Source organism: Gekko japonicus, unplaced genomic scaffold (assembly GCF_001447785.1).
Source record: "Gekko japonicus isolate JY-2015 unplaced genomic scaffold, Gekko_japonicus_V1.1 scaffold342, whole genome shotgun sequence".
NCBI classification, from domain to species: domain Eukaryota; kingdom Metazoa; phylum Chordata; class Lepidosauria; order Squamata; family Gekkonidae; genus Gekko; species Gekko japonicus.
Window position 1 is genome coordinate 783282 of NW_015169785.1, and position 13870 is coordinate 797151.

Below are 13870 nucleotides of genomic sequence, written 5' to 3' on the forward strand. Positions count from 1 at the left end.
GCGTATGTGGTGAGCGTTAGGCACAAGATTTTAGACTTGGAATGCAAATTACAACATCAGAGACCATTAGAAATAAGGAGGATCTTTATTCAGGCTGTGGAAGGTCGGTAGTTCAGCAGTTCAAGACCTGGGTGCCGCATGACAGAGTGAGCTCCCGTCTCTAGCTCCTGCCAACCTAGCAGTTCGAAAGCAAGAAATTGCAAGTAGATAAATAGGTACCACTTCAGTGGGAAAGTAACAGTGTTCCATGCGCCTTGGTGTTTAGTCATGCTGGCCACATGACCACGGAAACGTCTTTGGACAGCGCTGGCTCTTTGGCTTTGAAACAGAGATGAGCACTGCAACCCTAGAGTCGGATTCGACTGACTTTCGAGCAAGGGAACCTTTACTTTACTTTATTCAGTACAGAGCACAGCAAACAGACTAGGAGATTACAAAATAACAAAGGCTAGGGCAATTTGCCTTAACTACACATTAATGAGATTCATAATTACCAAATTCAGGAACATCCAACAGTCCAAGGATATACCAAAGGATTTTGAAGGGAAAACCCATCTTGCACAAGCATGTGGTCCAATTCACAAAGCAGGTCTTTGTTTTCCAAGAGACAGCATTTCAGGTGCAATAAAACAAACAATGACAGGGGAGAGAGCAAGAGCAAGAGAACTCACTCCCATAGGGATCAATCAATTATACCCCAATCTAATCATGATTAGCCGTGGCCATTTGGCCAATCACGAGTGGACAGGGGGTGTGCCCAATTGTTGGTTGTCATAGCTGTGTGTGGGGATAGGCTATAAGTTTGGGACCCCGCCTGCAGTCATCTGACCCAAACTCCAGCTACTTCATTGTGTACATGACTGGTCGCAAGTGGGCCAGAGTGTGGAGCCATGAGGTCTGGCTTTTGGCATGAAGGTGTGAAAGAATGTGGGTTTATGGCATGCCTATTGAGGCCATGTGGCCTCACCATTTGGCTTGCAACAGGAAATAAGACACAGCATGTTATCATAATGTAATCACAGGAGAAGGCATGGGAATATAGAAAGCAATATTTCTATACAAACCTGCTTTAATAAGCCTCAGAACTGCTACCACGATTCAGCACCATCAACTGCATGGTCAAATGGACAGCTCCTTGGGGATGGCAAATGAAGAATGGGAAGGGAGAACTGAATCTTCTTCCCATTCACGTTTTCTCTCCCAAATTACTTTGAAAAACCATTTCCCCTTGACAGGAGTTATTTATAGTCTCAGAGATGCATCAGGAGAAGGGACAGCATAGACAGGGGGGAAGTTCAGCTCCTCCTCTTTGTCCACCATGCAGTTCTAAAATCCTGTGGTGAGTTTTCAGCTAACTTGCGTTTCTAACACAGCCTTGATTTCAGTTCAGAATAACAGAGCAAACAGATAGATCTATCTAATCTCTGAAGGACTGTGCTGGCATCAGCAAAACCATGCTGAAGCCGCTGCCCACCACCATGATGGAAACACATCTAATTCCCAGGACTTCCTGCCTGATCACTCATTAGCGTGGCCCTTATTTATCCCTCCACTGCTCCCATATATCACTCTAGACAAAGATCTCTCTTTACTTATATGGCTCTTTTGATGCATGCATACAGTGCAGTGGATCAGCAACAACCAATTCTTACCATGAGATAAGTGAGTCTTTCATTTGGCTTTTTCCCACCTCTCTGTTCTATGTATATACCCTGAACAAGATAATTATTGTGTCTGCTATCATGTCTCTGTCCAGGCTGATGCTGATGCTGCTAAATTACCCCACCCCATATTATAATGTTGCCAATTATGACTTTGCTAAATTAGAAGAAAAGATTCCTGTATCTGACAGAGTACATCACGGTTCTTTCATAAAATATAGCAATGTCATGCATCTTGCTTATAATACTACTACAGTATCCTTCTATTAATTCTGCAGTGTCAAATTGACTACTGGCCTGTCCAAAATGAAACCCATGGAAACACAGTCCTACGAGGAGAATGAATAATAACTTCTGACCAGGATGCTTAGCCAAAAATAAACTTTTAATCTAAGACTGTAGCAGGGAAGGCAGAAACACTGGAAATGTTAGTCTAGTTCTGGATGTTTTTCTTCAGCATTGCTTGGGCCAGGTGTGGGTGTTGGGCGCTGAAGGCTTTTCAGACGTGCTAGTTCCTGGTTGGTCTTTATGGCTTGGTTAATGAGGTACTCACTCTCTTGTCCCACCTCTGCCAACCTCAGATCAAATTCCACCACAGTCTTGTTATCAGTCATGCCTTCCAGTAGCTGTTTTCCTCCATCCTGGAATCAATAGAGATGAGGCTGAAGGTTATCAACAGGGGAAGGGAAAGAACTTTTGTTTTGAAACACACTGGTCCAAAGCAATGCTCCCTCTAAGCTATGGAGTCTTGTGAGCAAAAATTCTACTTTGTGAGCTACTGGCATTAAAGTTGTGAGCGAGCGATTTGGCTACTGCATAAATTAGTTTGCTCTGGAGCTATCCTTCCTGAGCTAAGACAAAAATGTGTGAGCCAGAGGCTAAAAAACTGTGAGCTAGCTCACACTAACTCAGCTTAGATGGAACACTGGTCCACAGCTCCTTAACTGCTTTCAACTAACACCTATGGAAAACTGGGGAAAGATGTTTCCTGCTATGGATCTGTGTACAAATATATGCATGCCATTTATTCTGCAAAAAGAAAAAATGCAATTGGCACATTACAAGTGCAGTGGTAATCCCATGGCCCTAATCTTCTGGACCTTTTCTGGAGGTGGTGATGTGAAGTGGAGAAGTAATAGCAGGATAATGGGCACAGCCCTTACTCAAAACTGCTCCCTTAATTTCAAATGCATGTTGAAATTGCATTGATTTCCTGTGGTAGTAACCAGTAGGCACACTTCACAGATGGATTTTCCCCTTTCATGGTTTTGGTTTATTAGGTTTTTATTGCACCTGAAAAGCTCAGGGCAGGATACATAGTGCTCTCCTCCCATTTTATCCTCACAGCAACCCAGTTAGGTGCGTTAGGCTGAGAGTTAGTGATATGGCTCAAGGTCACCAAATGAACCAAACTGTGAGGTGTGAGGGCCAATATGATGACATTGTTAGACTGTTGGATGTGGGTACAAATCTTAACTCTGCCACGGAAGTTCACAGGATGACCTTGGACCAGCCACTCTCTCAGCCTAACCTGCCTCACATAGCTGCTGTCACTTGAAATTCCCACTGGGAAGAAAAGCAAGATATAAATACCTAAATAAAAACATTAATTCATGGCAGAATGGGGATTGTAATTGTAGGAAGAGGAAAGGTGAGGCAAGCTCTCATCCTTGATGCTCTGAGCTTCAAAGATGCATGGCAGAAGAGAGAAAAATGCGTATCATGCTGAGCAAATCTGTGGACCCTTACTTTTACCTCTTCACCAACCTGTCACTGCCTAGTGACAAATGCTCGTACAATACATGATGTCTCATGCTCCAGCTATGAAGATGCCATTATGATATTGCCACCTTCATATCTCATTACAATGTCACAAGATGATGAAGTATTTACTTAGAATATATTTGACAGATGTGGCAGGCAATTCTGCAAGATTTTGGTACTCCAGAGGAGAGAGATGAAAAAGCTCCTAGAGAGCTTTCATTATTTCCCTCAACCTCTGGACTTTGATAGAACATGCGACAGATCCAGTGGCAACAATATGGGCAGGGCAAGAACTGAAAGCAGGTGACATCACTGTGACGTACCTGTGGCCAAGCTGTTTTTAGAATTATGCTGCAAAAAAGAGTTGTAATTGGTAGAGACAGGACTGAAGCAAAAGTAGACTGTTGATCCTTCAACAGTGACATGGGGTGGGAGGCTCTTCATAAACCTCCTGTCTTGGATCTTACCATTTCTCCCCAGAGTTTGTGGGCTTTAAAATAATGATCCTGGATCACAGACTACTTAGGCATACAGAATATCTCCCAGACAGTCCTCAGTAAAAACCACAAGCACACCCTTCAGCTTTGAAGTGAGACTACATTGCCTCCTGAAAGTCCACTTTTGCATTCCATCCCATTACATCTTCTAATCAATGTTTACCTGATATAATATACACATGCTTCTACTGTCTCCTGTCCTTCTTGATCTGTTCCCCATTCCTAAGATCCTGTTTCCATATTGTCAGATGAAGCAAGGTTGGTCCAAACAAAACATCAACCACCAACAACAACATCTGTTGATGAACCTGCAGAAATGTTGGGGCTTTTACAGAGCATTTCTTCAAGCAGATAAAGGTTCCGTGAATGTTAAAGGCTTTCAGGCTTGTGCCCACATGCTGGTCAAGCATAAAGTATGGCTAGATCGTACAGCTGTGAGAGTTGCTTGTGGTGGAAATCTTCCCCACCAACCCCTTTCTGCAGCGGCCCATCTGCTAGACCAAAAAGGTATCAGTTTGGTCAAGGGACACCTGGGGCACCAGGCACAGGGAGCTGCAATTACTATGGGGAATCAGATGAAACAAGACGGGGACCCGCGATACTCGCGGGGGGGGGAGAAGAGCTCCGTCTCCTCCATCCCCCCCCGCTCGATCTCACCGAGGAGGCGGCGGCGGCGAGGCCAGTCCTCCCCCCCCCGCGCCCGGCTCCGAGGTGGCAGCGGAGAGGCCAGTCCTTTCCCCCCTCCTTTGCCGGGCGCGGCGGCGGCGGCGAGGCTGGTCCTCCCCCCACCCGCCTGGCTCCGAGGCGGCGGCGGAGAGGCCGGTCCTTCCCCCCCTTTGCCGGGCGCGGTGGCGAGGCCGGTCCTCTGGCCCGCCGGCCCCGAGGAGGAGGCGGCGGCGTGGCGGCGCGGCGGTGGCGAGGTCAGCTTCGGGGGGATTTAAACATCCCCCTGAAATTTTTTTCTACTTTTAGCATTTTTGTGCACACGTGGGGACTGGCCCACATGTGCACAAACCTCCCCCTCCCCCCCAAGTGCCCCCGGAGCGCTGATTTAGTGATCCGCACTCCGGGGGCAACTTGGCTATTAGATATATAGATAGCTTGTATCCTGGCTCCTTATGAGTCAGAGTTTCTTGCTAGAATCTCTTCCTCATGTGCTTGTCTTTTACTCGCAAGGAGTTGGTTTTTTGTTTCTTTTGAATGCTTTCCCTGTTTAAAAAGTGGCATTCCGGACCTCAGAAAAAGGATCTAAAATTACAAAATTTAAAAATAGCTTACTAAGAAACTCTTTAAAAATATGGCAAACTAGACAAAACACATTGGCACCAACAATTTCATACCAAGCATCATATATAAACCAGAAATGGTTTCCTCCCGGTTAGGATCCAAAAGAATTTGACAAATGGCAAAAAGCAGGCATTACAAAAATAATCCACTTTTTAGAAACAGATAATAGAAAAGAGTAAACTGGAACAAAAAATACAACACAAAGTACACTGGTACAAATATTTGCAAATAAAACACCTCTTGGAATCACCTCAACTGAAACAGACAAGGAAAAGACAGATGACACCATTTGAAATACTGCTAAATGAAGCAAAAGAACAAAATCCAGGTTTAATCACCATTTTATACCACATACTAAATAAAGCAGATGAAGAGAAAAAAACACTATATCAAAAACAATGGTCTAGAGACCTAAATCTTGAATTAATAGAAGAAGATTGGGACGCAATATGGAATGCTCCTAGTCAAATATCAAAAATCTTCACAGTAAAATGGCAAGTTTTAAAAATACTGGTTAGATGGCAAATTTCACCTACATTACAACATTGAATAAATCCTGAACACTCTCCAAGATGTACAAAACAATGTGGACTTTTAGCAGATTACCTACACTGTTGGTGGTCATGTAAATCGATGCAAAATTTTTAGAAATAAATAACTGTAGAAATAAAAAATATGATATCTGTACAAATACCTTTACAACCTGAAGTGATATTGTTGGAAAGGTGGGATACAAACCAAGTGACGCCAAGACAAAGAGAAACAGTATCGTTGTTGTTAACAATAGCAAAATCATTGATAGCCATAGAATGGATAGGGGAAAAACCTCCCACAGTTCAACAATGGCTTATAAAGATATGGGACTATTTTATTTTGAGTAAACAGTCATTTAATTTATATAAAAACTCTGCTACACAATATGAGAAAAAAGTTATATCAGTTTGGTACCCAATTATAAGTTACTTAATGGAAAAAGATATACTTCCACAGAATACTCTGTACCATAATATGATTTATTTTGAAAATGTTAATTGGAAATTGTTTATTGTATGTGTTGGTTATGTTGTATATATTAAAATTAATAAAAAAGTGGCATTCCCCCAACTCAGAATGACGCCATGTCATTCCTCTGCATGCAGAGACTAAGTTTCACTTAGCAAAATATCACCAAGTGGTCATGACAAGCCACTGTGTCTCAGCTTCAGCCTCCCCTCGTGTAGGTCATCAATATGCCGATGACACCCAGCTCTATCTGATGCTGGGCAGCCGGTCGGACTCGAGCCCCGATGACCTGCTTCGGGCACTTGAAGCTGTGGCTGGTTGGCTCCGGCTCAGTAGATTGAAACTAAACCCGGCGAAGATGGAGGTCCTGGGTCTGAGTCGGACCGGGACAGGGTTGGGGCTCCCTCTCCCGGCCTTCGATGGGGTACCTTTGGTGCCTGCGTCTGGGGTCCGGAGTTTGGGAGTGCACCTGGACTCCGCTTTAATGATGGAGACCCAGGTGGCAGCCACTGTCAAGTCTGCCTTCTTCCATGTTCGACGAGCTCGGCAGTTGGCCCCCTACCTGGACCGAGATGACCTGGCTACAGTGATCCACGTGACGGTCACCTCGAGGCTAGATCACTGTAATGCTACATTCAGCCTGGGCTGAAAGCGCTGCACTGGTTGCCAATAGCGTACCGAATTCGCTTCAAAGTGCTGGTTCTTACCTATAAAGCCCTATATGGTCTGGGTCCAGCCTACCTGAGGGACCGCCTTTCCCCGTATGTTCCCCCAAGAGCACTACGGTCTGGGGCCCCAAATTTACTAACTGTACCGGGCCCCAGAGACGCGAAACTGGCCGCTACAAGGGCTAGGGCTTTTTCGGTGGCGGCCCCTACCTGGTGGAATGAGCTCCCGGAGGAGATCTGGGCCCTGCGCGACCTGATGCAGTTCTGCAGGGCCTGCAAGACGGAGCTCTTCCACCAGGCTTTTGAGTAGGGGCCACCGCCCCCACTGCCCCCTTGTTATATTGTCATCATCGGGGGCGGAAGAGGCCCTAGGAAGAAAACACCTTGAAGAAAATACCTTGAATATTTGAATGCTGAAACCACTGAACGATTATGGGAAACCCTGGACTTGCCCGTCATCTTGTGGGGTTGTTGGAAATGAAGATCAACGAGCACTTTAAGTTTAAATTTATACTGGGTTTTTAATTGTATAATTATTTTTAACTATATGAATTATGTTTTACTGTTTGCAAGATCTCTTGCCTTGTTAGCCGCCCTGAGCCCTACGGGGGAGGGCGGGGTATAAATCTGATAAATAAATAAATAAATAAATAAATAAACTGACCTACCTTAAAAATTTTGTCATAAGAACTACTGGAACAAAGTATATAAAGAGTTTTGATAAAAACAAAGCACTGTCTATAAATATATAAGTGCTACGTATTATTATTCATCTATTTTAAGAAAGAATAGTGCTTACTAGGCCAATGTGGTTACAGGAGAGGTTGATGTAAGTCAGAGCCGTGTTCTGAGCCAGGACTTGAGAGAAAAGGGTGGCTGTGGGCTCCGACACTTCATTGCTGCCCAAGTGAAGAGTTGTCAAGGTGTTGTTAACCAGCAAGGCATGGCAAATGGCTTGACCTCCCTCATCCTCTATGCAGTTGAGGCGCAAGTTTAGGGATGTTAGAACAGCATTCTTGGACAGGGCATGAGCAATAGCCTGGCCTCCTTGAGCCCGGATCCTGTTATCACACAAGTTAAGGGATACCAGCTGGCTGCGGTTGATCAGTTTGCCAACGGCTCGGGCAGCCCTGTCTGCAAGCAGGTTGTGGGATAAGTTCAGTTCTATCAGTGAAGGGTGATCTAATAAATGTCGGATCAATATCCGGGCTTTTTCATCATCCACTTTGCTACGAGTTAGCTTAAAGACCTGCAGGAGAAGCAAAAAACATATTGCGAGCAAGTTTCCTTTTTTAAAATTTCAACTCCTACAGAAGCATTCAATTCTCATGTAAAACCAGATGAGCCAGGCAATCCATTTTCTCCAGTTTTTTTTCCTTGAAATTTTTAATATATCATGAGCATTAAGTGCATCTGTGTATGCCTTCAAACAATGTGTCCCTTCAAACTGTCATTTGTAACCCCCTGTATGTAGACAAGAAATTCCATAGTTAGTTTTGTGTCGTTTTCTCACAGTTCTTAGAATTTAAAATCAAAAATGTCTTCATTGCCTTCAGAGAAGCCCAGGATTAAAAGTTACTTCGTGATATAGACTGGCTTAAGTATGTAATATTAGGACAGGGAGCCGAGGGCAGCCAGGGAACTGGTGACAAATACGTCTGGCCAAGACCACTGTGCCATCAGAGTAGATGAACCAATAAGAACAGAGTACAACACACTTCTCCCACAATCCATGGGCCCATGTGTTGGTCCTAGACATTTTAAAAGTGATTTTTTTCATTCATAAAACATAATCTTACTTTATATTGAACATGCATCACAGTACAACTGACCTTTCTCTGCTATACTTCTTACTTTCTGTTAGCACATGTGATGTTTCCCCCAGTAAATCTCATGTATGAAGCAACTATGCTAAAACATGCCATATGATGCAATACTACGAAATTCTATGGCGGGCCCATGGCTACACAAAAGGTAAGGGTAAAGGTTTCTCTTGCTCACGAGCTAGTTATACACACAGACACAATTGTGGAAGAAAAATGGCCACAGCTTTATTGAGTACAAACCAAGGATCATTGGTGCAGTATGGGGACTGAGCCAGTATCGAACAACCAGCCTATTGCCCAATAACCCCCCTAGCCCGCCTGCTGGGGGGGGGACCAAGGAGTGGCAATGCAGTGGGGATCACATGGGCTCCGGCTGCTGTGTTGTTCCCTTGCCACCTGGTAGTGAGAGCCAAATGACAGCCCCTGAGCTAGGCATGCTGCTTAATGGCTCCACCCCCAAGACCCCTTAAGGGAGTCTCCCCTACCCCCAAGCACCAAGAATACAGAGCATCACTTGCCCCAGACCGAGAGCTCCTATCTATACCTTGTGGCTAATGGACCTCTGCTCCATATGTTTATCCAATTTCCTCTTGAAGCCATCCATGCTTGTAGCTTGTAGGGTCATCTAGTCCAACCCCCTGCACAATGCGGGAAATTCACAACTACCTCCCCCCACACCCCCAGTGACCCCTGCTCCATGCCCAGAAGATGGCAAAAAACCCTCCAGGATCCCTGGCCAAACTGTCCTGGAGAAAACTGCTTCCTGACCCCAAAATGGTGATAGGCATTTTCCTGGGAGTTCATGATCTGCCTAAATTCACATCATCTGTCTTGAAAATGTAGTACTGGTGGGATAGAAATGGAGGGATAGGACCTAATTTAGGGACAGGTACTAGCCGCCTTATATAAAGAGTCCCCCCCCTCATAAGTTACTTTTAAAGCTAATTGCCAGTCTGCTCAAGAATATCATAAAGTATGAATCTTGTTCTCACCTGATTTTTATTTGCCCTCTACTGTGTGATACCAAAGAGGTTCTAAATGTTTCCTAATAAGTTAGAAATACTAATGTACTGAAAGTATCATTAAACTGGTCTCTAACCTTCATAAATTATCCTTCTAAAACACCTAGTAGAATCATCTAATTTTTAAGAATAAAATGAACAGAGAGCTGACAAAATTTGAATTGTTACTGACTAAAGATCCATGTCCCCGAAAATGGTTAATTGCAAAAATCTACAATATAAAGTGCTCACTCAATGGTATCTGACACCCTCTTTACTACATAAAGGCAATAAAAGTATTTCCCCATATTGTTGGGAAACTTGTGGAAATTATGGATCACTGTTGCATTGCTGGTGGTCATGTAAAATAGTAAAAAAAAAATGGGACCAGATTATACATCATATATGGCTGTCAGACCCCAGAGACCCGGGGGGCTCTGACTCCTTGCCAAACCCAGACAGAAAGGGCTATACTAGGAGAAAAGGGACAGGCAGGAGACAGGAGCAAGGAGGGCGAAGTAGAATGTAAGAGAAATGGCAGGGCCAGGGTAAAACAGAGAACCTTAGAGGGTAGAATAGATAGAACGACGGAGTTGGGGGAAGTTCTCTGCAGAGTGGAAGAAAGGTCAGAAGTTCACTAAAGTTGCCCATATGTTGTTAAAAGGTCAAATAAAATAAAGTTTGGATACAGCCGGTGAGGAATCGATTGAGATGAAAATTACTACCAGGGACAGCTGTAATTACTACCCAGGAGGTTTTCATCTCAATAAAACTGGAGCGAGAACCATGGCAGGTTCCTTCAGATTCTGAGGCTGCAAAAGTACAACGAAGAGAAGGACAAGGGAAATCCTCACAATGGCTCATCACTAATTATAAAATATCTCCTGAACTGATTCTTTTGAATTTGTGGCAAAATCTGGCAATACCTAAAATATGACAAGAGCTAATTACAATTCTGATTACAGTTGCAAGATTTCTATTGGCCTCTCACTGGAAGAAGACCTCTGTTTCTTCAGTTGCAGAATGGTATGTAAAAATTTCAGAATTTTTCACCATGGACAAAATAGCTGATCATATTTCAACCACTGAATCTGCTTCAGGTAACTGCAATTCTAATTTATTAGACAGATGGCTTCCATTTATGGATCACTCAGCACAGTATCATTCTTTAAATATCATAAGACAAACAAATAGTATAATGAGATTTTGGCTTATCTTTACATGTATTTAAAATATTTGTTGGTAATTATAAAATTGCTGCTTGATACTTACTAGTTCTCCTATATATAATTTTAAGGAATATATTTTAAAACATTCAACTATGTACAGTTTGACATAATTCACAAATGTAGATGAAAAATAATTGTTGTTTAATAACTTTCTTATAATAAAAGTTATTAAAAATAAATAAATTATTCTACTATGCTTAAGCTTACTAAACATTACAAAATTTGATCTGGCAAATTACCTTTAGAGTCGGACACTTCTTGAGAGCCGTGGCCAATGACCAGCAATCCCGAAAGGTGAACTCAAATAAATTCCACTCAAAATTCATGCCACAATCCTTAACACCATAAGACAGATGCAGCTCCTCTAGGTGACAGAGTGCTGGGACAAGCATGCTCAGATCAAAATGATCCATGGAAGGTTCATCCATTCCAGCATCACTTTCGGTATCAGAGACTTCTTCTTCTTCCTTCTTCTGATCTAGTTTCACTGGTGGGAGGAACTGGTCAATCTCCAGTTTCCTTACATACTCCTTACAGAGTGGGATAATATCGAGGACTTGGTTGGGGCTGGTTGTGTCGGGAATATAAAACTTCAGGATGTTCTCCAGGTGCCGTTCAAAGAACATTCGCTTCCAGCTACCTCCATAACGGGACACATCACAGACAGTCCATCTCCCAGTGCAGCACCGTTTCCAGTAACCTTCATCACTAACCAAGTTGGCTGTCACTGTGAGGGGCAGACTTGTGGAAAGCTTCTCCAGCACCTTCTTTTGATGCTCAGGAATGAGGTTGTTTAAAATAGGATTTTCTGGTGAGAAAGAAAATACATTAGGGAATAGTGGAGCCTACTGCAATTCAGGTGTGCTTGGCAAGAATGTTCAGTGATATATTTCCTAATTTACTCTAACTCACCTTCCAACTAGAACAAATTTAGAGTCCAGTGGCACCTTTAAGACCAACAAAGGTTTATTCAAGGTATGAGCTTTCATGTGCAAGGCACAGTTTTTCAAATACATTGGTAGGTCAGGTTCAAACTCATAGACAGGGACTTGACAGCAAATTAACATGTAACATGATGATGTTTAAGCTGTGCAAAGTCAGAACTAAATAACAAGCTAAGGTTATAAGGTCAACAGTTGTAAAGCAATAAATATGTCAAAATAGCAGATAAATGTATAAAGGTGTCTTTTCTAATTGTGGGAAGCAAACCGAGAACGTCCCAGGTGTGGAGATCACTTAACAGCACTTTGCGAAGTGGATCTAGTGTCTGAATGAGTTAGCATATGTAATAAGAAACCAATATCCCTCTTGAGTCCCGGGGAGGTTTTTGTTCCAAGTATTGTAATAACTTGTAATTCTCAGCAATTTCCAGTTCCATTCTGCTCCTGAAGTTCCTTTGTGATAAAACAGCTGCTTTGAGGTCACCCACTGAATGTCCTGGAAGGTTGAAGTATTCAATGGGTGACCTCAGAGTAGCTATTTTATTACAAAGGAACTTCAGGAGCAGAATGGAACTGGAAATTGCTGAGAATTACAAGTTATTACAATACTTGGAACAAAAACCTCCCCAGGACTCCACCGGGATATTGGTTTCTTATCTCAATACATATGTTAACTCATTGGGGCAAAGTACTCACACATGTATTCTCAACAAGAAGGACTATAAATCCTCTGTATTTTAGTGTATTTCTTTTTCCAGAATAGTATATTAGAGTACTGAATGTAATGCAAGGAATATTGGGATGTTTTGCTGACGTGACACTGGATCCACCTCACAAAGAGCTGTTAAGTGATCTCCACACCTCTCGGTTTGCTTCCCACAATTAGAAAAGACACCTTTAGACATTTATCTGCTATTTTGACATATTTATTGCTTTACAACTGCTGACCTTATAACCTTAGCTTGTTATTTAGTTCTGACTTTGCATAGCTTAAACATCCTCATGTTACATAGTAATTTTCTGTCAAGTCCCTGTCTAGATGTCTGAACCTGACCTACTATTCCAATGTATTTGAAAAGGTGTGCCTTGCACATGAAAGCTCATACCTTGGATAAACCTTTGTTGGTCTTAAAGGTGCCCCACTGGACTCTAAATTTGTTGCACTGCTTCAGACCATCATGGCTGACCACCTGGATCTATCACCTGGTCATATGGAGTAAAATTTTAAGGTATAACCTACTGGAATTTTGTTAAGGAGGTTGGACACGCAGCTTGTATTCTCAACATATGGAGATCAGTTCACTTTATCTACACAACAGATTTCTGTTGGTTTTATATCAGTTTAAATGCTTTTCATTCCCCTTCCCAAAGTCACGGGAATTTTAGTTTGGTGAGAATCAGAAGGCTCCGTAAGTTCCCCCTACAGAAATACAGTTCCTTGGGGCAAAGGAATAACTGTTAAACCAGATTAAGTATGCATTATATATATATACAGTATGCTGCAGTAGGTACAACTGTGGCTGGAGATCTAGCAACTGCAGTGGAGATTTGATATGGAGTGCAATGGCCTGGCATTTTCTGATAACTGGTTTCATTTAAAAAAAAATATCTGTTCACAATTATAGATCCTTCTATGCGAAGATGGAAACAGATAGTGGTATATGCAAGACTGGTTCGGTCTAAGACTGTTGGGTCACTGGATCGTTAAATAAAGATTTGATCACTCACAATACTAGATATAGATTCAGGTGCGTATCCGTGTTATTCTGAAGCAGTAGAACAAATTTGGAGTCCAGTGGCACCTTTAAGACCAACAAAGTTTTATTCTGGGTATAAGCTTGTGCATGGACACGTCTTCAAAACTGGAGAAGTCTGCATGCACACAAAGGCTGATACCCAGAATAAAACTTAGTCTTAAAGGTGTCACTGGACTCTAGATATAATTCCAGTTTATAATCTACTGATATTTCCTCAGCAAGTTTCTCACAGGGAAA

At 42.7% G+C, this 13870-nt stretch overlaps 1 protein-coding gene across 1 annotated transcript in view; it reads right to left on the reverse strand.

The window, feature by feature from the left end:
* Positions 1-2089: 2089 nt before the first annotated feature.
* The window catches only part of TCTE1 (t-complex-associated-testis-expressed 1), an 11973-nt gene continuing 192 nt past the window's right edge, over positions 2090-13870 (reverse strand). Inside the window, 4 exon segments of the mRNA XM_015416913.1 lie at positions 2090-2302; positions 7679-8128; positions 11175-11743; positions 13864-13870. The exon segment at positions 13864-13870 is cut by the window's right edge and continues 192 nt beyond it. Of these exon segments, the coding sequence (XP_015272399.1) occupies positions 2090-2302; positions 7679-8128; positions 11175-11743; positions 13864-13870 (1239 nt within the window).